At 38.8% G+C, this 25,496-nt stretch overlaps 3 protein-coding genes and 1 long non-coding RNA gene across 7 annotated transcripts in view; 2 read left to right on the plus strand and 2 right to left on the minus strand.

The window, feature by feature from the left end:
- lama4 (laminin, alpha 4) overlaps positions 1-10,134 on the plus strand; it is a 28,253-nt gene extending 18,119 nt beyond the window's left edge. The window contains exons 30-38 of one of the 2 annotated variants that reach the window (XM_063001751.1): positions 329-462; positions 614-772; positions 1,629-1,779; positions 1,907-2,037; positions 8,118-8,289; positions 8,380-8,511; positions 8,688-8,830; positions 8,955-9,084; positions 10,020-10,134. In XM_063001751.1, coding sequence (XP_062857821.1) covers positions 329-462; positions 614-772; positions 1,629-1,779; positions 1,907-2,037; positions 8,118-8,289; positions 8,380-8,511; positions 8,688-8,830; positions 8,955-9,072 — 1,140 coding nt within the window. In that variant the 3' untranslated portion in view covers positions 9,073-9,084; positions 10,020-10,134. The remainder of the gene's footprint in view (positions 1-328; positions 463-613; positions 773-1,628; positions 1,780-1,906; positions 2,038-8,117; positions 8,290-8,379; positions 8,512-8,687; positions 8,831-8,954; positions 9,085-10,019) is intronic. The other variant, XM_063001752.1, reaches the window with a different exon arrangement.
- On the minus strand, positions 2,290-7,313 carry LOC134320388 (uncharacterized). The gene is made up of 2 exons (XR_010013693.1): positions 7,278-7,313; positions 2,290-2,997 (listed from the first exon to the last, which is right to left on the minus strand). It is a non-coding gene; the product is annotated as an uncharacterized LOC134320388 (long non-coding RNA).
- A 2,214-nt stretch (positions 10,135-12,348) lies between the features above and the next one.
- On the plus strand, positions 12,349-18,935 carry tube1 (tubulin, epsilon 1). 3 transcript variants are annotated; one of them, XM_063001032.1, is made up of 12 exons: positions 12,349-12,511; positions 12,837-12,910; positions 13,018-13,070; positions 13,171-13,228; positions 13,925-14,040; positions 14,738-14,859; positions 15,116-15,303; positions 15,383-15,555; positions 16,285-16,425; positions 17,294-17,434; positions 17,791-17,965; positions 18,659-18,935. In XM_063001032.1, the coding sequence occupies exons 1-12, from the start codon at positions 12,487-12,489 to the stop codon at positions 18,815-18,817; spliced, it is 1,425 nt and encodes a 474-aa protein (XP_062857102.1). In that variant the 5' UTR covers positions 12,349-12,486; the 3' UTR covers positions 18,818-18,935. The 3 variants fall into 3 exon arrangements, with proteins under 3 accessions (XP_062857102.1, XP_062857104.1, XP_062857103.1); XM_063001034.1 differs by lacking the exon at positions 17,791-17,965 and having other exon boundaries at positions 18,659-18,812; XM_063001033.1 differs by lacking the exons at positions 12,349-12,511; positions 12,837-12,910; positions 13,018-13,070 and having other exon boundaries at positions 13,177-13,232.
- Positions 18,936-20,076: 1,141 nt separating this feature from the next.
- Positions 20,077-22,542, minus strand: ccn6 (cellular communication network factor 6). Its single transcript, XM_063001904.1, has 5 exons — positions 22,531-22,542; positions 22,116-22,419; positions 21,732-21,962; positions 20,442-20,635; positions 20,077-20,358 (listed from the first exon to the last, which is right to left on the minus strand). The coding sequence occupies exons 1-5, from the start codon at positions 22,540-22,542 to the stop codon at positions 20,077-20,079; spliced, it is 1,023 nt and encodes a 340-aa protein (XP_062857974.1).
- Between the last annotated feature and the right edge of the window lie 2,954 nt (positions 22,543-25,496).

The following is a 25,496-nucleotide window of genomic DNA, read 5'->3' on the forward strand; positions in this document are numbered from 1 at the left end:
CACTACACAATACTCTGTACACACTACACAATACTCTGTACACACTACTCTGTACACACTACACAATACTCTATACACACTACACAATACTCTGTACACACTACACAATACTCTATACACACTACACAATACTCTGTACACACTACACAATACTCTGTACACACTACACACTACACAATACTCTGTACACACTACACAATACTCTGTACACACTACTCTGTACACACTACACAATACTCTGTACACACTACTCTGTACACACTACACAATACTGTATCTATGAGTAAATTCATCTGAAACACCATCTGTATTTCTGTGTGTTTATCAGAATGATGAGTTCTCTCTCTCACTGGAGAATGGAGCTGTGGTTCTTCACTCCAAAGGGACAAAAGTAAAATCACAAAGAAGCAACTACCACGATGGGCGACCTCACTTCCTGGTTGCCTCTGTCACCAAGCAGAAGTAAGAAGCAGACAATCGCACATAATGCCAAAAATTGCTGCCAAAATTTTACCACATGCACCTTTAACAAAGAGGAAATGTTAAAGGTGGGACTGGAGCACAGACCACAGACACTGACTTCTATTCTTATCTGTGTTGTGACTGTTTGTAGTTATCAGCTGGTGATTGATGATAAAGACAAACAGGAGAAGAAGAACTCAGACTCATCAGTATCTCAGACTGATGGAGTGAAACAGTTTTATTTTGGAGGATCCTTAAGCACTAGCATCTCTAACTTCACTGGTTGTATCAGTAACGCCTACATCAGCAGGTACTTGCTAAAACTTTCCTTTATTTATACTAAAATAAATCAAATTCAGCAGAAAAAGTTCTTGGTTCCACATTAAGACTGAGCGGTGCCTCGCTACTGAAGCTCAAGGCGAAGGCGTACTTTCAGAAAGGACTGGCAATGCACGATTGGCACCCTGACCCCATTTACTGGCGCGCCCTGCACATAATGTGGATTGACAGACAGATTCCTTTCCAGAAAAGGGATATTACGCCGCCTCAGGGACAATCTGCTCTTCCGGGGCAGAGCACAACACCAGTTCAATGTCCCAGAAAGCTAAAGAAAGCCAGCATCACACGCCAGCAGAAAAGTGGCCCAGTATCACGGCTTCAGAGAGATGCAAATGTGCCAACAAAGGAGCTGGCAAGTGTAAAAGAGAGAAACCACCTGAAGCAAATTAACACTTGTGAGGCAAAGGTAATTGTCAATCAAGAGAAACTGATACATAAGTCATCTGTACCTCCCAGTGCCCCCACTGCCAACCAAAAATGGCAATGCAGAAAGAGACATTTAGGGTGGCTCACTGCTGAATTACATTCAACAGCTGCCACGTTTTACCTTGCCTTTGTATTTTATAATTGCTGCAGATTGGTCCCTGCACTTGCATGCTACATGTCTCCTGTTCTACCACATCCCAGAGGTTCTTTACTGGATTCAGATCTGGTAACTAGGAAGGCCATTGAAGTAAAAGGAACTCCTTGTCATGCTGATGGAACCAGTTTGATTACTACTTGTGCTCTGTGCCATGGTGCATCGTAATGCTGAAAGTCACCATTATAAAATTGTTAGTATGTGTGTGTGTGTGTGTGTGTGTGTGTGTGTGTGTGTGTGTGTGTAGACAGGACCGGGATATCGAGGCTGAGGATTTCCAGCATTACTCTGATAAAGTTCAGGTATCTCTGCAGGAATGTCCATTAGAAAGACCAACCACTAGTGTCCAAACCACTCATACACGCTCCGCCCGCCATGCCCCTGCAGCTTTACACCAGGTAACACACACACACACACACACACACACACTATATCTTATGTTGAGTAACCAACTGAATTATCTATAAATTATGTTTTGGGAACTTGGTTCATTTTTTTCATTTTTGGTCACATGACTTGTTACAGAAAATGAATGGGTTGCAGGATGACGGTCCAGCACCTCAGGGGACAAAGACCACCCCCTCTTACTTCTCATCCCACCCACGTGCTGTGAGGCATGCTCACTATGATAGCTCTGCTGAGATCATCAAAGAGAAGTGAGTCTCACACACACACACATGCACACACACACATACTGGTAATTATGGTATATGAGGACACCTGACTCAGTACCTACTTTATGGGGACACCACTTTCCACATATGCTATCAATGTGCAAGTAACTCCCAAAAATGTATTTAAACCTGCTAAAGATACATCCAAATTAGAATCACCTTTTTATTTTAAAATCATGGAAATATCATATACCTGACATTTTACAGCCTTAGAGAGACATGACCTGAAGAGTGTTTAAAAGGACACGCATGGTTTATCAGCACACACCACATACACAAACACAAACATGAGCAGATACTGTCTTAAGAGGACAATCAAAGGCATAAAAGGACACATAATCTGCCTGTCTTTTCAATCTAATGTAACCAATATTTTAAAGACAGCTTTGTTTTTGCCAATCTGTCATCAATATATAAATATACAGTGCCATCAGAAAGTATTCACACCCCTTCACTTTTCCCACATTTTGTTACGTTACAGACATATTCGAAATCCGATTTGAGTTTAGTTTTCTTTTTAAAAAATCTACACGAAATAACCCATAATGACAAAGAGAAAACATGTTTTCAGACATTTTTGTAAATCTTTTAAAAATGTAAACATTTAAACATAATAGGTACATAAGTATTCACACCCTTTGATATGGAACTCAAAACCATCAAAAGGGATTTTTGTGAGGAGACTATTGGAAGTAGTTTTCAACAGCAACAACTATCTTAAAAACAGTATCTAAGACACTTTTTAAACAAAAAAATTTGCCCTTCTAAAATGGGAAATTCTGCTTTCTTGCATTTCTCGCACTCCAATTTTGAAGCCAAACGACCCTTTGTGGTTTGAAAACGACCGATATTTGAAATGCCTCATTACAGCAAGGACCTCCTTTGTTGTCCATGGCCTCCGAACTACTTTCCTTGTTGTCACTGTAGTATCAGGTACACCATCTACCAATGAAAAAGCCAAAAAGTCAAACAGAATATAGAATCCACAGACACCTGTAACACCCATTTCTTGTATTAAAAGCTGGTTCAATACTTGAACCAAATAACATTATTCTATAGCTTTAGTTATTCCATAACTAAAATAAACTGTTAGCTACTGTGTAGACAAGTTCAAAAATATGGCAAATAACATCCTGGTCATCAGGTTAAAAATTCGCCAATCACACTAGAGAAACAGTAAAATCCACTTTCAAAATCACCAAAACTAATGTTTTCAGTTGTTCTTAAGTGCTGATGAACATGCCCTTATACCTTTTACAGTCTCCAATTAAGAACCCCTAAAAAAAACCTGCTAGGTCTATGAAAAATCAAATATAAATCATGCATAATAAAGTGGCATGTGGATAACAAATAATGGTGATAAATCATGTGGATGTATGTATCTATATTGTAGGTGTTACAAGTACTGTAATGATCACTGTATTAGTACAAAAGTCAACACAGTATCCTGAAATACAAAATCAGCAAACCTTATGAAGCAGCTTTAAGTCAGGTATACAAAAACACACAAATGCCTTGGTCGAGCACAGAATACGACACAACGCTCAACCTATCTAATTAGGAACAGATTTTAAAAAATCTAATATTTATTTACTGGGATGTCTAACTCCAGATGGTCATGACACAAGACACTTTGAGAAGCAAATGCAATAATCATTTGATCCATCCCCTTATTTATGAAGAGCAAAAAAGTACAAAATAAAATGTACACAGAACATCGACACTGTTGTAAAAAAATATAAATTAGAAGTAATCCTAAATAAAACCAAGTAACGATCACTGACTATCTACAAATACACTCTGAACAATCCCACATCCAGCTCTTACAAACCCAATCATGTCCTCACAAACCAGCCATCAGTCACGTTCACTCATACACAAACTACTTGGCTGATTCAGACAACTACACAACACAATTATACACAATGCTGAGCTTCAGAGTGTATTTGTAGATAAAGTTAGTGATCGTTACTTCTAATTGATATTTCTGCAACAGTCATGTTGGTGTACTCTACAACAATTGTGTTATCTCCTTCTAACTAGATAAACAATGACCCTGCGTTTGCTTCAAGTAACGCAACAATTCAAGACCATCTTGAATCAGACACCCCGATAAATAAATATTTCACTCATTGCAGTCTATTCATAATTAGATCAGCTCAACATTGTGGCAGTTATGAGGGATGTGTGTTTGTATACCTGACTTGAGACTGCTTTATAAGAACACAGTTTGGTTTGTGAGGACTTGGTACAAAAGTCAGCACAGTTTCCTGAAGCACAGAAACAGTGATCATTACAGTACTTGTAACACTTTGAGGAGTGATTTAGATGTCATTTCATATTTGTATTCATTATGTTTAAATTGTGCTCTGTACGATCTATGTACAGTCAGTAGGCTAAGTAGTTTGTGTATGAGTAGACGTGACACATGGCTGGTTTGTGAGGACATGATTGGGTTTGTAAGGACTGAACACGACTTTGTTTATAGTGTATTTGTAGATAAAGTTAGTGACCATTAACGTTTTGCATGGTTTCATTAAGGATTACTTCCTACTGGTCTATAAGAGCAGGGATTGGTTTATAAGGGTTACCACAACATAACTATTTTCTGTAGTTGTCTGAATCAGCCAAGTAGTTGTGTATGAGTGGACGTGACTCATGTCATGTTCTCACAAACCAGCCATTTGTCATGTGTACTCATACACAAACTACTTATAAAGCAGTCTTAAGTCAGGTATACAAACACATATCCCTCATAACTGCCCAAGTCAAGTACAGAATAGGACCACACACAATGTTGAGCTGATCTAATTATGAATAGACTGCAATGGGTGAAATATTTATTTACCAGGATGTCTGATTCAAGATGGTCTTGAATTGTTACGTTACTTGAAGCAAACACAAGGTCATCGTTTATCTAGTGAGAAAAAGGAGATAACACAATTGTTGTAGAGTACACCAACATGACTGTTGCAGAAATATCAGCTAGAAGTAATCCTAAATAAAACCAAGTAACGATCACCGACTATCTACAAATACACTCAATCCCACATCCAGCTCTTACAAACCCAATCATGTCCTCACAAACCAGCCATCAGTCACGTTCACTCATACACAAACTACTTGGCTGATTCAGACAACTACACAACACAATTATTATTAAGTTAAATAACTTTTAGCTCATTAGGTGAGCTGCTAGATGTCTCTGTTGCACTAAGAGTTACATGTAAATGCGGATTAAAGAGCTTTTCAGAGAACAATGTTACAAGAGGCTTTTCTAATGGCATCTACAGAGATAAACAACAAAACATATTTGTTGAATACGTAAAAGAGTTAAATTTACATTAACCCTAACATGCATTATTTAAACCTACAGTCAGTATTTATTGATAAACCAAGGCATATAATTATGTATTTGCTCTGTCTGAGTGAAATATGGAATTTAAAATCAAATCCTCCATGTTCTTGAAATGGATGTTTGTCTATTTGTAGAGCACACCACAACTGATTTATACCCAGTTCTTAAATACTGACAAAATGTAATTATACCTCTTCAGGTTCCCCATTAACCCCTTATAAACCAATCCCTGCTCTTACAAACCAGTAGGAAGTAATCCTTAATGAAACCATGCAAAACGTTAATGGTCACTAACTTGATCTACAAATACACTATAAACAAAGTCGTGTTCAGTCCTTACAAACCCAATCATGTCCTCACAAACCAGCCATGTGTCACGTCTACTCATACACAAACTACTTAGCCTACTGACTGTACATAGATCGTACAGAGCACAATTTAAACATAATGAATACAAATATGAAATGACATCTAAATCACTCCTCAAAGTGTTACAAGTACTGTAATGATCACTGTTTCTGTGCTTCAGGAAACTGTGCTGACTTTTGTACCAAGTCCTCACAAACCAAACTGTGTTCTTATAAAGCAGTCTCAAGTCAGGTATACAAACACACATCCCTCATAACTGCCACAATGTTGAGCTGATCTAATTATGAATAGACTGCAATGAGTGAAATATTTATTTATCGGGATGTCTGATTCAAGATGGTCTTGAATTGTTACGTTTCTTGAAGGATCCATCATCATCAGTGGCATCAATGCTGTTGAAAACAAAAGAATTAGTAGTAGTTAAAAAAAAAAATTTAATCAATTAATTTTTCCAACCTTAAAACTACAAATGATCTAACCTTCACACTTTCTGTGAAAGCAAGAAACAGAACTTTTATAAACCTACATTGAAAAAAATCTGAGTGCTCACCAAACAATTTCTCTATTGTGTTTGAAATCTTGTTCCCCAAAAGAGTTAGCATCTTTTCCTGTGATTAGCCGTCCTTTGTACTGTAAAATAAAACTTCCTTTCTCGATATTTACTTTTGCAAATATGCTACGACCTGAAAGAGGTCAGCAAAAAATAAATAAAATTAAAATTAGGTGACATTTCCTCAAGCAGATATTCTGACAATACTACTCTTACCTCATTCTGTTGTTAGTTACTTGACTTTTGCATAAAAAGCTAACCATCTTTATCTTAATTCCTAAATCCTTTTAAGAACCCTTTTGAAATCAACTGGCCAAATATAATTTAAAGAGAAAGGTTTTGTACTGTTATTTACTACTTGTTTAATAGGATTTTAATGTCATGTTTTACACTTGGGTTACATTCATGACAGAAACAGTAGTTACTCATTACACAAGATTCATCAGTTCAAAAGTTATATATAGTACAGTTCACAATATTTATATATATATGTATATTGTCTCTAATTCCCCTCATTTGCATGTCTTTGGACTGTGGGAGGAAATCCAAGCGGACACGGGGAGAACATGCAAACTCCACACAGTAATAAGATAATATATAAAATTATATATATAATGTATGTAATATGTATGTATTTTTCCTTAAAAAGGGGCTATTCTAAGAAAGAAAGTTGTTTTCTAACGTCTCACCTGCCATGTAATGTGAATTACACATATAGTGTCTGGCCCTTTAAGAATGTTAAGTGCACTATAGGGGCATATGGAGCGAGTGTGTAGGGAAGAGATCTGAAATGGCACAGTGTCCGCCTGTGTTTCTGTTCTGTTAATCAGCGCTCTGCTTCATGTACTTTTAAGAAACGCAAATCACCACATTTCAAACTAATTAATGTGTATTATTTTTACAAATAGGTGTTTTTAGAGGATATATTGAAGATAAAATACATACCAGGTGAAGGAATATGAGGAGATTCACCTCCTGAGAAACTCCTCTGGAGCTCCGCTGTATGTGTGTCGGCTCCTCCGGGCGCGCGGCAGTTGTGTATATTTTGGCGGGAGTGTGTATCCAGCTGACGCTCTAACTCACGATTTTGTCGATACACAAGCGCTTACACAAAACCGGTCTGAGGTTTACCGGGACCGTTCTTAAATAAACCAGTAACCATGGAACCGTTTATCATTTATAATATCTAACTACTGTAGTAGTTGTGTCTCTGAACTACCTACAGATCCAGTCTACTTTTATAAAGTGAAAATCATTATAGGCTTAAAAAAAACAGGATTAAACATGCAGGATTTACAGGGACACCAAAAGTGTCCTTATAAACCCAGAGTCCCCATAATGCTGGTATGTATTCAGGAATATTGTCCCCATAAGTCATACATACCAACACACACACACACACACACACACAGAAACAGTGTATCAGATTGGGTCCTGATGACTAGGGTTCAACCTATGATTACTGTATCCAGAGTTTGGCATGTTCTTTTTGTGTCTGCGTGGGTTAGCAGACACATAAGACAGCCAATCCACCTCCTGCACCACAAAGACACGCAGAAGGTGTATTGGTTGCTTTAAACTACTCATAGGTGTGACTGTTGGCCACTAATGGATTGGTGTCAGCGTATTTTTACATATTTCCAGTGTTACCGGTTATTCAGGTTAAATATGAAAAAAATTATGTTCATCTGTAAATACTCCTGATTGCTAACATGTTATCTGTGTTACTAAAGGTTAGCATGTGACTTCAGTGACAGTGATGTCATTGTTTTCTCTTGGATGCAGACATAATCTGACATTTACTCAGGGCCGCTCCACAAGTTACCTGTTTGATGGTTCTGGGTACGCGCTGGTGAAAAACGTTGAGCGGCGTGCCAGGATGGGCCAAGTCACCAGATTTGACATAGAAGTGCGAACAGTCGCTAAAGATGGAGTTCTCTTCCTCATGGTTAACCAGGTAAACAAACACAGAGGCCACAAATCCTTTAATAAAACTGACAAAGACCTCGTCTTCTTACAATGTGTCTGTGTTTGTTTGTTTGTGTAGGATAATTTCTTTATACTGGAGTTGAGAAACGGTTTCCTGAGACTGGCTTATGATTTCGGATTTGCTACTGGTCCGGTCATCATGGACAGCAGCGCCACCAAAGTGCAGATCAGTGATGCCAGATACCATGAGGTAAATCGTTTTGTTTCATTTGTTCCTGTACACTTGCACCAGTACACCAGTCTCACCAGTAAACCGTTCTGTAACAGAATGGATTAATAAGCACTGCATAACATCCATTGTGTGTGTGTGTGTGTGTGTGTGTGTGTGTGTGTGTGTGTGTGTGTGTGTGTGTGTGTGTTTGGTAGGTATCAGTAATCTACCACCATTCAAAGAAGGTGATCCTGCTGGTGGACAGAAAGTCCATCAAATCCATAGAGAACGAGAGGAAAACGCTACCATTTAGTGATATTTACATCGGGGGGGCACCATCAGTCCTGCTGCATTCACGGTACACACAATTACACACACACCCCAGTTACAACACTGTGCCACTGTAATGTGTTAACAAGAATAAACAATATTTGCAGCAGTGAGATTTGTGCCAGCTAGTTCATGTGTGTTTGTTCCTCTAGACCTGTTTTCATGTCTCTGGTTGGACTGAAGGGCTGTGTGAAAGGGTTCCAGTTCCAGAAGAAGGACTTTAATCTGCTGGAGGAACCAGGAACCATTGGCATCAGTAGTGGCTGCTAGGAGGAAGCTTTTGTATGTAAAATTTATTTCAACAGTCTTAACAGCACTACAGAGTAATGTTTATCGTTACATGTACATTTACATATTCTGCATCGAGCAGGCGCTCTTTTCCAGAGCAGCTTATAGAAAAGCTTTCTCAGTAAACGTTTACTTTCTCTAGATTAAGTAGACAGCTGTCTAAAAATACAGATTTCCCGACTGGCAATGAATGCTATGTTGAACAGCCAATGAGAATGCAAGATACGGGGTGAGAGGAAATGCAGGGGAGAAGTTGTAAAAAAGTGGGACGGGGGCTTAATATAGTTTATATCAGAATACATCAGCACACACACAAGTTTTACTATATTTCTAACCTGATCGTTCTCTACAAAACACCAACATTGCATTGCAAAAATATTTATTAACCTCCAACTCACTATAGAACAATCTAAGCCAAATTTATCATGTATTTTTTCTCCTCGCTGCACAAACTGTGATTGCATTTTTGGACGTGGTATCATTAAACCCCTCGTCACTTCTCGCATTTGTTTTTATGACAAAACATAGTTTGGGAGACCAGAGAAGCTCACCTGCGATTCCAGTTGGTGATAGATGGTGTAGTGTGAAACCCACTATAGCCGATCAGTCGTGTAGTGTGAAAGCCACACCGACTCAAAAGACCAGTCGTGTAGTGTGAACTGTACAGCGACCTGAACACTTGTAAAGTCATGTAGTGTGAACTTGGCATTAGGTGCTTAGTAAATAGGTGGGTCTTTATTATCTTTTGAGGATGGCGAGAGACTCCTACATTACAGTAACATTACAGTTTACTTGCTTGCATCCAGGTCAACACTACACGTTTTGACACGACTATAATCCGGCAACCCTACTCATGAGTCCACCCACAGGAGGTAACTGGAGTGGAGTGATTTAGGTAAAAACATTAACGTTTTGTTTATTTGGTGCAGATTCTCTGGTCCCGGTGAACATGCAGAAGATGAAGAGCTTCACCGGCTGTGTGAGGAACGTCCTCCTTAACAAACTCCTGCTTGATTTCACTCAACGTTGGAACCTGCCCTGCAGCTTAGGATGCTCCACAGAATATATTATATGACTGTACCCTCATGTGGCCATTGTACGTTAGACGTGTGCCAATAATATTATTCATGATACAGAATAAATCTGGGGGCACTGCATTTTCTCTTTCTCTCATTTATTTTGACTCTTGTTCTTTCACGTGTTCTTTCGTAAATAAAACTTTTCATAAAGCTGTGTTAAAAGAATAAATACATTTATTAATAAAGGGAATGAATGAATGAATGTATCAATAAATAACTGATGAAATAACAAATAAATGTATGAAAAAGTACATTATTCAATAAAGAAATGATTGGATAAATATATGAATCAATAAAGGAATGCATAAAGAAATGAATATGTGAATGAATAAATAAATTAGTTGGTTTATTAGGATTTCAACATCATGTTTTAGAGTTTGATTTCATTCATGACAGCACAGGCAGTTACAGGTTACCCATGGTTCATCAGTTCAAGTTCAGTGTCAAACAGGTCATGGTTACCTCACTTACATGTTATGGATTGTGAAAGGAAATCTAAGATCCTGGAGAAAATCCAAACAGAAACAGAGATGAGCAGAGTATGCAAAGTAAACAGGAAGATGGGGAGAGCGCACATACAAAAAGGACCCAGACCGCTCCACCTGGGAATCGAACCAGGGCCTTTTTGCTGTGAGGCAACAATGAATGAATGAATGAATGAATAAAACAATCATCAATAACCGAGTGAAGGAATTATGAAATGAATGAATAAATAAATTACTGGTTAGATAACTTATATTAGATTTGGATGAAATTGGCAAATACAACTGAACAGTTTTATAAAGTTTCATATCGTTTTCTGTAGAAAATCTTCCTGCATCATCAGACTGGATGATGTGGAACTGCAACATCTGGATGAGAATCACAGTCGGCCTGATACTGACGGTGACTGTACTTACACCAACCACTAGGAGGAGACACACTGTGTAACGCTGATATTACAAAAAAACTTCACGCTACAGTTACTAGCTTTATTTTATGATAGCAAAGCTCAAGATGTTCAAATAGTTAATTTTATATGTAATTTTATGTTTATGTTAATCAAACACTAATAAAATGTCATCATTTAAACGAGGTCGTTAAAACAGAGAATTAGAAATGAAATTATATTATTATAATTATAATAAAAAAGTATAATACTTCCAATAAATCCAATAATAATGATAATAATAATATAAAGTTTGTGTATTTTTTTATTAAATGCAAATAACAAGCAAACATAGAACATGAGAGAAAACAGCTAGAGAAAATAAAGAAAAGGAAAAAAACAAAAGGCAACAAAAAAAATAATACAATTTGTGATTCAGATAAAACTGAAAAGCTTTAACAATGTAATAGATCTACAGCACTTATTCTGCTTCTGTCGGAAATTCACCAATGTATCTATAGATCCGTACTAACAAAGCTCATGTATGAAGGTGTTTTTCTGGCAAATTTCATTTTATGTATATAAAATTTAGCCAATATTATGATCAGGTTAATTACAGTGTTATTCGGGATTAAATAAAGGGTCATTCAAAATAAATAAAACATATTGACATTTGAAAGGAATTTCCTTACCACATCTTTTAAGTCTAAGAAGAGATCAACCCAGAAAGAATAGGAAAATACACAGTCAAAAAAATCTATCTATCTATCTATCTATCTATCTATCTATCTATCTATCTATCTATCTATCTATCTATCTATCTATCTGTCTGTCTGTCTGTCTGTCTGTCTGTCTGTCGATCTATCTATCTATCTATCTATTTACATTTCTATCTGTCTGTCTGTCTATCTATCTATCTATCTATCTATATGTCTGTCTGTCTGTCTGTCTGTCTGTCTATCTATCTATCTATCTATCTATCTATCTATCTATCTATCTGTCTATCTGTCTGTCTGTCTGTCTGTCTGTCTGTCTGTCTGTCTATCTATCTATCTATCTATCTATCTATCACTCGCATCATAAAATCTACTCAAAATTGCATTAACAGGGCCGCATTTGTGTAAAATTTTATCAAGTAGCTCTTTTATTTTGTTTTTAGGAACATATTTGTAGGGGAGAGTCCAAATTGAGTTGCTGTTTTTACTTTGATGACCACTGGAAGGTTTAAGGTTTGTGTGTGTATTATTGATGTGTGTTTGTGCTTTTACTTTAGATCACGTGACCTTGTTGTTTCTGACGCGTCACCGATGCGTCAGGATCTGAATTGAAATGTAGCGGCGGGTAAAAGTTACTGTAGAACTATTATAAAACAATATTTTAATGATAATAACTGGTTGTATTAAAGTATAAAAGTGAATATATGGGATTATTAATCCTTCTGCTCTCACAATGACTCAGTCTGTTCTTATACAAGGTGAGTAGAGGTTAGCAGCATGCTAACAGCTCTGTAGGAATTAGTGAGATGGGCATGGTTAAACACTATTAAGTTTAATAGAATGTTTTGGTTTTGAGTTTTACTTACATTATTCATGTTGTAATAATAATAATAATGATAATTATCTGCTATTATTATAGATTTAATTTAACATTTCTGTTTCGGTGAAATGTGTGTTTGGTTTGGTTACCATGGTAACATTGTGGTACACCGGAAATAATGAATAATAATAATAATAATTACAGTATATTTATATTACAGCTGTTACTACTGCACTTTATTATTAATGTTCTGCTGCTCTTAGTTGGTCAGTGTGGTAATCAGGTGGGCTGCAGGTTCTGGGATCTGGCACTCAGAGAGCATGCGCACATAAACAAGGTAACACACACACACACATACACACACACACACACACACACACACACACACACACACACACACACAAAACTCTGATCACACCTGAAGATCATTGTTATGCTTCTCAGAGAGGAATCTACGATGAAGCACTGAGCAGCTTCTTCAGGAACGTCGACCCAAGGTACCAGCTTCTCTTTAGCAAACTGTTTTTCTACCATTTCATTAAAAGTTCAACATTTTGTATCATTGAACTTCATTATGGAATTCATGTGTGTGTGCAGGAGTGGTAATGATGTAGGTGGGCCCCCAGGAAGCAGAATTTCAGCACTGAAAGCCAGAGTGAGTGAGTATTCTGGATCTCAAACTGATTTGTCGGATGGCACGGTGGCTCGGTGGGTAGCACTGTCGCCTCACAGTAAGAAGGTCCTGGGTTCGATCCCCAGGTTGGGCGGCCCGGGTCCTTTCTGTGTGAAGTTGAAATGGACTCCATGCATCCGGGAGGTCTGGTTTCCTCCCACAGCACAAAGACGTGCGAGTGAGGTGAATTGGAGCTACAAAGTCGTCCATGACTGTGTTGGACATTAAACTTGAACTGATGAATCTTGTGTAACAAATAACTACCGTTTCTGTCAAGAATGTAACCAAAGTGTAAAACATGACGTTAAAATCCTAATAAATGAATTAAGAAACAAACTGATTTGATAGTGTTCCGATCTAATACTGATCTGGATCTGATCTAATACTGATCTGGATCTGATACTAATTTGATTTGACATGCTCACAAAACATGCTTGCAGAACAAAAGCTACAAAATATCCACTGTGACCCTGACCAGCACAGTGGCCCTGCTGGTTAAGTGGGTGTTTCACAGCTTCATGGGTACTGGGAACCCTGCACACCTTGTGTTCAGTTCTTACCGTTAGTTACTGTATGTATGGAATTCCTCCCATGCAGGAGGTACGTTGGCAGCTCTAAATACTCTTTAAGTGTGAGTAAGGGAATGAAAGAAAGTAACATTCCTGTGTCTGTCTGTAGGCAGTGCTGATAGATATGGAGGAGGGCGTTCTCTCTCAGGTCCTGTGCGGCCCCCTGCAGCAGCTCTTCAGTTCCACTCAGCTCATCAGTAACTCGTATGGTTCTGGAAACAACTGGTAATGAACACAGTTCCTTTGTCCTGGGTACTCAGTACAGAACTAAAACTTAGTTGAAGGTTCTCCTGGTTCTACTACCGATTACTTACTTATTTATATGCTTGCCTGAGGGAGGGAAGGCCAGATGGAGGCAGTATAACCTGCAGAAGCCAGCACGAGTGGTGGAGGAATACGGAGAGTGTAGCAAAGTCTCCTGTACATCCAAAATTGGGACAGTTACTAAAATAATTAGTATTTTACACAATGTTATTTAAACATTGAAAGAAATGATTCATATTCTATCAGAAAGTGCTATTGGGTGCTAGACTGACTTGCCTGCAGTACAGACTCGTGTCCTTTTGAAGGCATCTGGTGCTTTTTTAAAAAAAATGAACAGAAGCAATGTACTGTTGTTCAGCAGAAGAGAGAAATCAAAATTGGATTGGTTGTCACATTCAGAGTACACATTATCGTCAAGTGTTGTTCCAGGGAATGTGATGAAACACAGTGGGGAAACCTGTCCCTGTGGGATCCTGTCCCAATATTTCTGGAATGTGTTGATGCCGTTTAATCTAAAGTATATATACTAAAAACTGTCAGCTTTAACATTAAATATTAATCATTAATTCCTGTTTCATTTATTGTGATGTTAATTACAGTCACTAAATCTAATAACCAACATCAAATAACCACACGTGTGTGTTTGTATTTGTATCAGGGCTGTTGGTCATCACACCTACGGTTCAGTGTATCGAGATCAGATTGTGGACCAGATTCGGAGAGCAGCGGAACAATGTGACTGTCTGCAGTGTTTCTTCCTCATTCACTCTATGGGAGGTGGTGAGTTTATACACACACACACATACACACGGGTTCTAGGGAGTGTTGCACCTTGGGAATCCTCAGTGTGGATGTAGGAATTGTTCTTAGTGTAAATAAGGGGGAGAATTCTCTATGTATGTGTTGTGGCTGTTCACTGCTGGAGGTTTGTGGTTCTAGATCCAGATGTGAGGATGTGCAGATGCAGTGTGAGGAGAGGATTATGTGCTCTTTGTATAAATTCTCCTTTGATGTTTCTCCATGTTCATGTGTGTAGGAACCGGATCAGGATTAGGCACATCTGTATTGAAGCTTCTGGAGGACGAGTTTCCGGAGGTGTGCCGAATCGTAACGGCGGTGTATCCGTCGGCCGAAGATGATGTCATCACCTCCCCATATAACAGTGTTCTGGCTATGAGGGAGCTTACTGAGCATGCTCAGTGTGTCCTGCCCGTTGAGAACCAGGTGTGTATGTGTGTACAGACCAACGCTGTGATTTCTGGTCACCTGTATGATGTTCATCATGTCGTCAATTATCTTCTAGTCACTGATGGACATCGTTAGTAAGATCCAGTTAATGAGCAACACCAGCAGATCAGGTGCTGCCATAAAGAAGGACTGTACCATTATTTCTGGGAAGGGAGGAGTTTCAAAGACTGAGAAACCCTTCGATGCAATGAACAACATTGTGGCTAATCTGCTGCTCAGCATCACCAGGTACACTTTCATGCACACTAATGGGCCAAAAGTATGTGGACACCCCTTGTACTTGTGGAGTGTGAGGAAACTTCAGAGGCCTGCGCAGAACCCCAACCTTAACCCCATTTAACACCTTCGGAAATAATTAGAACGCTGCTTGTAAGCCAGGCCCCATATCAACAGTGATTGGTCTTACAAATGCTCCTTAGACTAAATGAGCAACTATCTGAGTTCCTGCAGATGCACTTCAAAAGCTTGTGGAATGTTGTGGTCATATCCATATTCATGCAAAACTGTTCATAGTCAAGCAAGCTTTATGTCTCCATAAGCTTAAAGCCTCCCTCCCAAGACAGAATCTCATGCTGTAAAAGTTTGATGCTGGTCACATGGACAAAACAGGTGCAGGTTTCTTTCTTTACATGACAACTTCTAAGCGTGTAATAATAGAAAGCTTGCTTGACTCTGGACAGTGACACCCATGTTCCAGCAGCTATTTATTTATGGCAGACCTATTTTGTGGTGGTTCATGGATCTCAAAAGCTTTCCTGTTGATCTATTAATTATTAACTGATCTACTAATCTGATAATGTTCTTTTATAAACTAAGGGACGTGTGAAAACATTTGGAGAACTTCTGAGAACATTATAAGAGCAGTGCATTTGTTCATCTCCTCCTCCTCCTGGTCCATGATGTTTGTGGTGCAGCAGGTATCTGAACTTTCAGAATTGATCTCCTCTGTCTCTGCAGCTCTTCTCGTTTTGAAGGATCCCTCAACGTGGATCTGAATGAGATTGCCATGAACCTGGTCCCGTTTCCAAGGTTACACTACCTGGTGTCCAGCCTCACCCCTCTATACACCCTCGCTGATGTTAACGTTCCTACACGCAGGTATAAACACATACTGTAAGGAATAGAAGCTGATTTTAAAGATACATTACTTTAGAATATGACACATACAGTGGATACACAGAAGTATCCACACACTTTCATGTGGCACCAAATTGTGCTCAGGTGCATCTTGTGCGCTTTATTAATCCTTGAAATGTGTCTGGAACAGGGGTGGGCAAACTTTTTGGCTCAAGGGACACACTGGGTTTTAAAATTTGACATACAGGCCAGGCCAGAAGCAGATAGGGAATAAACTAATATAAATGATTAAGTATAAAGTAGAGACGATAGCAAAGGTCGGTAGTGTTTGAAATGCGCCATCTAATGGAATCAACTGAAAAACAGGCTGTTAAAGAAAAGGGCGACATGGATGCGGTCTTTAGGACAATTTTGTAAATACTAGGCCGAATTAAACAGCCTATGTGGCCGGTGGGCCTAGTTTGCCCACTAAACTAAACTGAATCCACCTGCTGCAGTCTCTACTGATGGGACATAGTAGTTTGGAAAGGCACACCTGAGGCTATATGAGCCTCTATCACAACAAAAACCCAAACTATGAAGTCCAAAGAACTGTCTGTAGGTCTTCACCATCACATTGTTGCAATTCATTGATCAGCGCGAGAAGAAAATAATGTCTAATAATGACATAATAATGTTCCCAGGACGACATTGGCATCAACCATTTTGAAATGGAAGATGCTTGGCACACTATCGTTCCCTCCTTGAGTTGTTCATCTAGCCAAATGTTTTGATATTCATGTTCATATTAATGTTTTGCCATTGCTCCTACTGCATGCAGTGAGAAGCAGCCTTGGTTAGATGTGTAGCATGATCTTTATGTGTTCCATCTACATGTGTGTTCACTCAGGTTGGATCAGATGTTCAGTGATGCGTTCAGTAAGGACCACCAGCTGATGAATGCGGACCCCCGACACTCGATGTACCTAGCATGTGCTCTGATGGTGAGGGGGAACGTTCAGGTGTCTGATCTGCGGCGAAACATTGAAAGGTTCGCCTCAATTCTCTTCTAATTGACCTCTGACTGACATTCAAGTAAGAGAGGGGTCAACTGTTTCACCTAATTAATCATTATAGACTCCCATGGTTTTGGAATGGGATGAGCTACAAGTTTATGGTCAAGAGTTCTTATACTTTTGGCCATATAGTGTACTGATAGTATGTTGGTTTTGTTAGAGGGAATTCAAGTCATTGAATATTAAAGATGCATTAGGTCTAAATTTGGGTACAGAACATTAAAGCTGATTATCCTCATGCCCCCGAACGTCATCCATCACTCACTAGAGGTTTAACAGACCAAAAGAAGCAGGTCTTCAGGTCTTAATCTGCTTCATTACACTTTTTCAGACTGAGACCGTCTCTGTCCTTTGTTGGGTGGAATCAGGAGGGATGGAAGACGGGGGTGTGTGCAGTTCCTCCGGTGGGACACACCCACTCTCTGCTAGCTTTAGCTAACAACACTTGTGTAACTGCATCCTTCACTGAGCTCCGAGATCGCTTCCTCAAACTCTACCGAAAAAAGGTATCGACACACACCTTACAGGAAATTTCAGTCAAGCATCAGTCGTGAATGTAAGTCCTGTTAGACCCCTTATACGACCTTTCTAAAAAATGTAGTGAATGCAGGTAAACCTGGAGATTATAACTGATCACACTCAGGTTTTGATGCCTGGCGCAATGCTTAACAAACACGATTGGCAGTGGCAGAAAGAGGGAAGGCCGGCTGGGAAGGTTACTACTGACTGGTTAAAGCACTGTATTGAGCGGTGGAGGAATACAGAGAGTGTAGTGTAAGTCTCTGTATGTGATAAGGCTGTTTGTAAGAAACCACTAATGGTCGGTGTAAATATGCAGCCAAGGGTTTCACATGTGTCGCAGGAGGCTTGTGTTAACCTACGGTGCTCCTCAGCCAGCGTGGGTGTAATGCAGCAGGCAATGGTCACCAGTCTGGTCAGGGGAATTGAGTATATCTGTAATTGAGATGATACAAGAAAAATAAGTCAATAAACTGTTCATTTTGGTGACCAGTCTGATTATTAATCCTGTAAACTTCTGTATTCTGTATATTTGAATGCTCTCGGTGTTCATACATTGTGTCTGTCTGTCTGTCTGTCTGTCTGTCTGTCTGTCTCTGTGTGTGTGTGTGTGTGTGTGTGTGTGTGTGTGTGTGTGTGTGTGTGTGTGTGTGTGTGTGTGTGTGTGTGTGTGTGTGTAGGCTCACCTGCATCACTATGTTGGTGTGGATGGAATGGAGACATCTGGGTTCAGTGAAGCTCTGAATTCTCTGTCTGATCTGATAGAGCAGTACAACACACTCAACTCTACCAGTTCAGCTCTTACCCATGATGCACCTCGCATCAATATCGCCACCTAGCTGGAAACTGGAACCGGAAATGTGTTTTTTTTACTCATCATTAAATGTATTTATTTATTTATTTATAAATCTGTAGTAAAAAATAAAGAGACGATTTCAATAAAACAGCAAAACAATGTGGATTTGTAACACTGATGTTTATGTTATATATGTGTATTTTTATGGTTATTACATATAATTCTCTCAGATTCTGATGCTTGGACAGAAACGTGAGTGTTTTATTACAGTCCATCACTCTGAATCATGATAATCAGCTACTAATCAGATCTAAAAATGTAAACGAGATCATTTGTAAGATAACAATTCCAAACAGAAGAATGATATTATCAGCAGAGAACAATGTAGGATTAATACAGATAAGCCAGAGATATCATTCATACGAGCCCGGTGCCAGAACCGGTTCACAAACCAGTCACAAACATCCCATGTGATTGATTTACAGACTTTCACTTAAAGAGAGATGGTACGTTTAGTACTGAAATCTGAAATACAGACTGTAGTTCTCAGTGCCACCGTTAATTGGCTGCTGCTGATTGCAGGCAGTAAGTCGACCCAAGTCTTCACTCAGTCTTACCTGAGACACACGTAAAAGTAAAGTGAATTTAAGTAAAAAAAAAACGCAGCTGTCCAATAAATCAAGATGTCTTTACATAGAAAATCTAGAGTGTGTCGGTTATTGGAAAAATGGGATGAATGGGTATTTCTTTGGGGGATTTACCAGTAAATCCATCTGCTTGATGTAACCTGTTGCTCCCTGTTCTATTCCATATATATCTGTTTTTATTCAATATATATATATATATATATATATATATCAGTTTCATTTTATATATATCGGTTTTCATTCCATATATATGTAGTTTCATTCCATATATATCAGTGTTTGCTATATATTTCCTGTTTGGCTTGCCATAATATATATATATATATATATATATATATATATATATATATATATATATTCAGTTCCCTCCATTTTTTTGAGAACTCAGCTTCACGAACAACCTGTCAAGAAGGACCAGGAAGACTAGCATGCGCACCCTCCGACACATGTGAAGCCATCATGTTCTTCATTTCACCCGTCATCCGCACTTGGGGTGGAACACGCTATACTGACATATTCCCCCTCTCATCCATATTTTCATTATCAATTTTTTACGTTAAATGATTTATAAATTAAAGTTGTATTTTAATAACAATGCAAGTTTCCTTTTCTTGACGAATGTATTGGTACAAGAGTGTACATACAAGAGTGTGTGTTACAGTAAATGCAGTTGGGAGAACATGTCCCCTGGGTCGTTGCACTTCTTCTGACACACACAGGAAGTGATCCACTGCATCTTCCACTGGACACTTGTTCCACCTGTACACTTGAACTCCACTTTCACCACTTTGGACTTATTTGGGACGCAGCAGCGTTTATCAGTGCAGACTCCACAGTAATTCGGTTTGTACTTCTTACTGCTCGTACAGCCTGACAGCTTAAACTTCTCCGCCGTTCGAGCCTGAAACTTCGGCCTGCATGACTTTCCTGCAGGCATCTGTAAACAATTATTATATAATAGTTTATTGTGGGTGTGTCCCAAACCACATTTATATTAACAATGTAATCATTCAGCTGTACCTTCAGGCTTTTCAGGGTTTTCTTGTTACAGGGGCGGAGTAGGCACAGTCGGCGCTCTTTCCTCATCTTACACTTGCCGTTATCGTTGGAGATTCGGACGGAGATCCCAAAACCACAAGAGCGTGAGCAAGGGGACCAGGGTGTCGTCTGCACCAGGCAACTCTTCTTCCACACTAAGGGAGGATCCCTGTAAGCTTCCCACGTTACCCTCACATTACACTCACACACATCTTATCATCATTCATTCATTACTGTCACACTACACTCACACATCGAATCATAATTCATTCATTACTGTCACACTACACTCACACATCGAATCATAATTCATTCATTACTGTCACACTACACTCACACACATCGAATCATAATTCATTCATTACTGTCACACTACACTGACACACATTGAATCATCATTCATTCATTACTGTCACACTACACTCACACACATCGAATCATCATTCATTCATTACTGTCACACTACACTCACACATCGAATCATCATTCATTCATTACTGTCACACTACACTGACACACATTGAATCATCATTCATTCATTACTGTCACACTACACTGACACACATTGAATCATCATTCATTCATTACTGTCACACTACACTCACACACATCGAATCATCATTCATTCATTACTGTCACACTACACTCACACATCGAATCATCATTCATTCATTACTGTCACACTACACTGACACACATTGAATCATCATTCATTCATTACTGTCACACTACACTCACACACATCGAATCATAATTCATTCATTACTGTCACACTACACTCACACATCGAATCATCATTCATTCATTACTGTCACACTACACTCACACATCGAATCATAATTCATTCATTACTGTCACACTACACTCACACACATCGAATCATAATTCATTCATTACTGTCACACTACACTCACACACATCGAATCATAATTCATTCATTACTGTCACACTACACTCACACACATCGAATCATAATTCATTCATTACTGTCACACTACACTCACACACATTGAATCATCATTCATTCATTACCATCACATTACACTCACATCCAATCATCATTCACCAATGTCACATCACACTCACACACATCGACTCATTACCATTACATTACACTCACACAAACTTAGAATTATTGCTAAATACTATTTACTACAGCAGAGGGGGTCCATTTCAATCCATTTCCATTTGACTGATGTTTTTTTTTTATTCAGTAGAACAGTAGCTCACAGCATCCCATTTGACTAAATTAATTGAGCTAATTTTTCTCACCTGACTTGCTCCTCTGGGCAGTATCCTGCTGGGTTTTGGCTCTTATTCCAGCAGGAGCGATGTTGCTCTGTAATCCTGCTGGTGCCAACATGGCTGCTGGTTTTTGGATGAACACCGGTGTGCACCCAATGGCTCCACCAATACAGGTGCACTTATACAGAGGATTGTGTTGAAACACCTCACCGTTCTCATAATGAATTCCATTCAGATCACAGCCAATCGCTACCATATCTGTACAGAAACAGGGAACACATCGCTCATGCACATACACATGGTGTAAATGATCTAGTCTTTATGATTGGCACTCAAACAGTAAAAGTATTGTTGTAAAGTATGACTAATAATAACAGTTCACTATAATATGAACAAAAATAAATAACTCACATGCACACACTCCCATCTGGTAGCGTGGTTTATCCCGGGAGTAGTCACAGTACATGCCTTTGTGAGGGTCACACACATCACGCTCATTGCAGGATTCTCCGATCTGGCGAGCACAGCTCTTACAGCAGCCACATCCGTCCAGTACGGCGCTCACTCCAGGTGCACACTGCGGCCTTGGCCCACATTTACACGGCCAGGTACAGAACTGCTGTTTCTCAGAGCCTCCACCACCACGTACCACCACCTGAGCATTTCCAACCTGCACCTTCCCACTCTGGGCCTTCTTTACCTGCACGCTGCTCACCTGCTGCACAAAAAATAATATGTGCTAATATTATAAACTGCTGTTAGCTTCCATGATTGGTTGGCTAATTTTGCCCTAAAGGATCAGTACAAAATTCTAAACAGCACTTACAAAATATTCCATGAAGTCCAGACCATTCAGAAGAGACTGAGTAATATCAGAGTAATATCACATAACCTGATTAGCAACGTTAGAATTAAAACTGCTAGCTAACCAATTTATCATCGCCAACTTTTGTCCTGATACATTTCAATAAAATGTGAATTTAGGTGAGTATCAAAATCCATTCCAGGTATGAGACATAAAATCCTCCTGTGTAAACAGAGCATGTTGTTATAATAAGGCAAGACGGGTTTATTTATATTTCTACCAGTTACACATTTATTTAAAGAGCTTCACAAATTCACAAATACAAAAGTGTAAAAGATGAAAAAGAATATAAAATAAAAAAAACATGATTAAAACAGAGATGAAAGGGGAATATGAAATAAAAACATGTTTAAAACATGATTAAAACAATAGATTTATAAGAGAATAAATCAAACAAAAATTATTTAAGGGAGGTGCCATTACAGAATAAAAAGTTAGCCGTGTTTTAAACTGAGCTGTAAGTCTGTTCAAACAGGAATGTTTTAGTCTGAATTTAAAAGTATTTAAAGTCGAGGTTTTTCTAATGTTCTGTCAACTTGTTCCACTTGAGCCACTTGTTCCATTTAAAAGCAGCATTGTAGCTAAACCCTGCTTCACCACGTTTAGTGTATTTCTGTAGTAGAGTAGTGTGTTAATGTGGGTGTGTTGATATAATAAAGGAATCTGTACATAAGCAACTCCTTCATCCAGCGTCTGTTGGAAAAGTAAACACACCCCGTCCAACCCTTGTGGTGATGGTGTACAGAGGTGCTCTGTGTTGGAGGTGCAGGTGGGTATAAAGCTTCTCTCTGTTAAACATAAAAAAAATCACTTTCTTTTGGATTCTGCTTAGATTTATGTTTGTGTTTTAAATTCCAGTTTTATTGAGTTAAAACACACTTGATCCTTTAGGATGTTCAGAACTCAAACGTAAAAGCCCATGATGCACTGCTGGAAAGACATGCTAATAATCAGATTTATAATTATATTAGATTTAAATTCCAATATTTATCATACAAAGTCAGTACAGATCTCAGTAATCACAATCCCATCTGTCTGATGAGAGTGTAAGAAATATGGTGGTATGAACTTGGGCTCATTGTTTAATGAGTATAGAGGGGTGGGGCACAGTATATATGTAAAGGGTTGAGGCTTAAGATGGATTTTATTTAACAGGGTCTGTATGCAGTGCCCTTGTATTCCTTATGCAATAATCACATCATATCAGCTAAGGGAAACTTCAGTTGGTTTAATCCCTTCATATGAAACAACACCATCATGTAAATGTCAGAGTGTTGCATTGACAGCAATCTTTACTAACTAGCAAACTAATGAATCACAGTCATACTGTATATTATAGTGTGTATGTAATATGGGATTAAACATTATTTTATTAGTGCAGAAAAATGCTAAAAACTTCAAGGTTCTTTTGCAGCTGTTTGTCTGGAGATGATGAACTGACGTACACTGTAGGCTCCAGATGATGTACACTCCCAACATTCTTGCTATTAATTTTATTTAGAAAAGCAAATGTATTAATAAAACATTACTGCTGGCTTTTCGGTGGTGCCTGCACAGAGACAGAGAATAATTAAAATTGGTGTGTGACTCTCTGTGCTCAATACAGATCTCCATATGCAGGTGAAAAGAAACAGCTGGCTACTGCGCATGTGTCAGAGGTGGCGTGGGTTAGTCACAGCCCTCCTCAGTCAGGAGTGGAGGTTAGCACCCGTAGAAAGCAAAATGTGATCGGGTAATTTGATATGACTAAATTGGGAGGACAAAAACAGTGGTGGCTCGGTGATAATGGTACTGGATGACCTCTGCAAAGTTGCCACTACTTGGTCCCCTTAACCGTCACTTCAAACCTGCTGAATGCCATAAATGGAAATAAAAGCAAATGAAATTATGCTCAATTATACTAGCTACATTATATATAAATGAGAAGGGCGGAGGTGTATCTGCAGGTTAAAGCTCTGGACAACCAGTCAGAAGATCAAATCCTGAGTTCTGCCAAACTGGCAACGTTATTTCTGAACGCAGATGATTGTTAATTAGCATCTGGCTATTGTATAAATATAATGAGCATTAGCAACATTAGCATTTAGGCTTTAGTTGATGTGTGTGTGTCTGTCTCTGAGTGTTTGTGTGTGTAATAACGTCTGCAGCACTCGCAGGGTCGTGAGGGTCACGGCAAAACATTCAAAGCTCCTCTGTTAGATTTTTGCAGAGCGAGATTAAAAAAAACTCAGTATGTGTAGCGACTTATATAGAACACACCCACACCCGCACCCACACCCACACACACACACACACACACACACACACTTATTGGATTCGTTATGAAGTACAAGTGCAGGATTTTTCTCAGTTAATTGCTGGAATGTTCCAAAAATTAATTAGACTGTTTACACCATGTGGCCAAAAGCATGTGGACACTTCTCCTAGTTATTGAGTTCCTATCAAACATATAAATTAAAATTATATTATAAAAATATACTTTGTGGCAACAGTTTGTGGATGGCTCAGCATGCCTGAGCCCTTGTGCACACAGTGAGGTCCACACAGACATGGATTGGGATGTTTGATGTGAAGGAACACAGAGCCCAGTGCACACCTTTGGGATGAATAGGAATGTTAATTGTGAACCAGGCCTCTTTGTCCAACATCAGTGCCTTAACATAACAAATGTTCTTTAGACTAAATGGTTACACAATTCCACAAATACAGCCCAAAATATCATGAAAAGGCTTTACAGATCAGTGAAGGCTGTTAAAGTCACAAAAATGTTTGGGTATTGGGAGGCCAGTTTTAATGCCCATTATTTTGGAATAGGAAGTTTTGATTATTTTAATGACATTATGCACTGTTAATGGTAAATAACTTGAAATACTTGCAATTACTTATTGATAAATGTGATTCTTAAACTGCAGGATTTTTTGTTCATG

Source organism: Trichomycterus rosablanca, chromosome 9 (genome assembly GCF_030014385.1).
Source record: "Trichomycterus rosablanca isolate fTriRos1 chromosome 9, fTriRos1.hap1, whole genome shotgun sequence".
Lineage (NCBI taxonomy): Eukaryota > Metazoa > Chordata > Actinopteri > Siluriformes > Trichomycteridae > Trichomycterus > Trichomycterus rosablanca.

Bases quoted from the DNA above. Each gene is read 5' to 3' on its own strand.
- tube1 (XM_063001032.1), top strand. From the start codon at position 12,487: ATGACTCAGTCTGTTCTTATACAAG. The intron at 12,512-12,836 runs GTGAGTAGAGGT...TGCTGCTCTTAG, and splicing joins TCAGTCTGTTCTTATACAAG to TTGGTCAGTGTGGTAATCAG. The intron at 15,556-16,284 runs GTACACTTTCAT...CTGTCTCTGCAG, and splicing joins CTGCTGCTCAGCATCACCAG to CTCTTCTCGTTTTGAAGGAT.
- ccn6 (XM_063001904.1), bottom strand. The intron at 21,963-22,115 runs GTGAGTTATTTA...GTTTCTGTACAG, and splicing joins CCAGATGGGAGTGTGTGCAT to ATATGGTAGCGATTGGCTGT. The intron at 20,359-20,441 runs GTACAGCTGAAT...AATTGTTTACAG, and splicing joins AAACCCTGAAAAGCCTGAAG to ATGCCTGCAGGAAAGTCATG.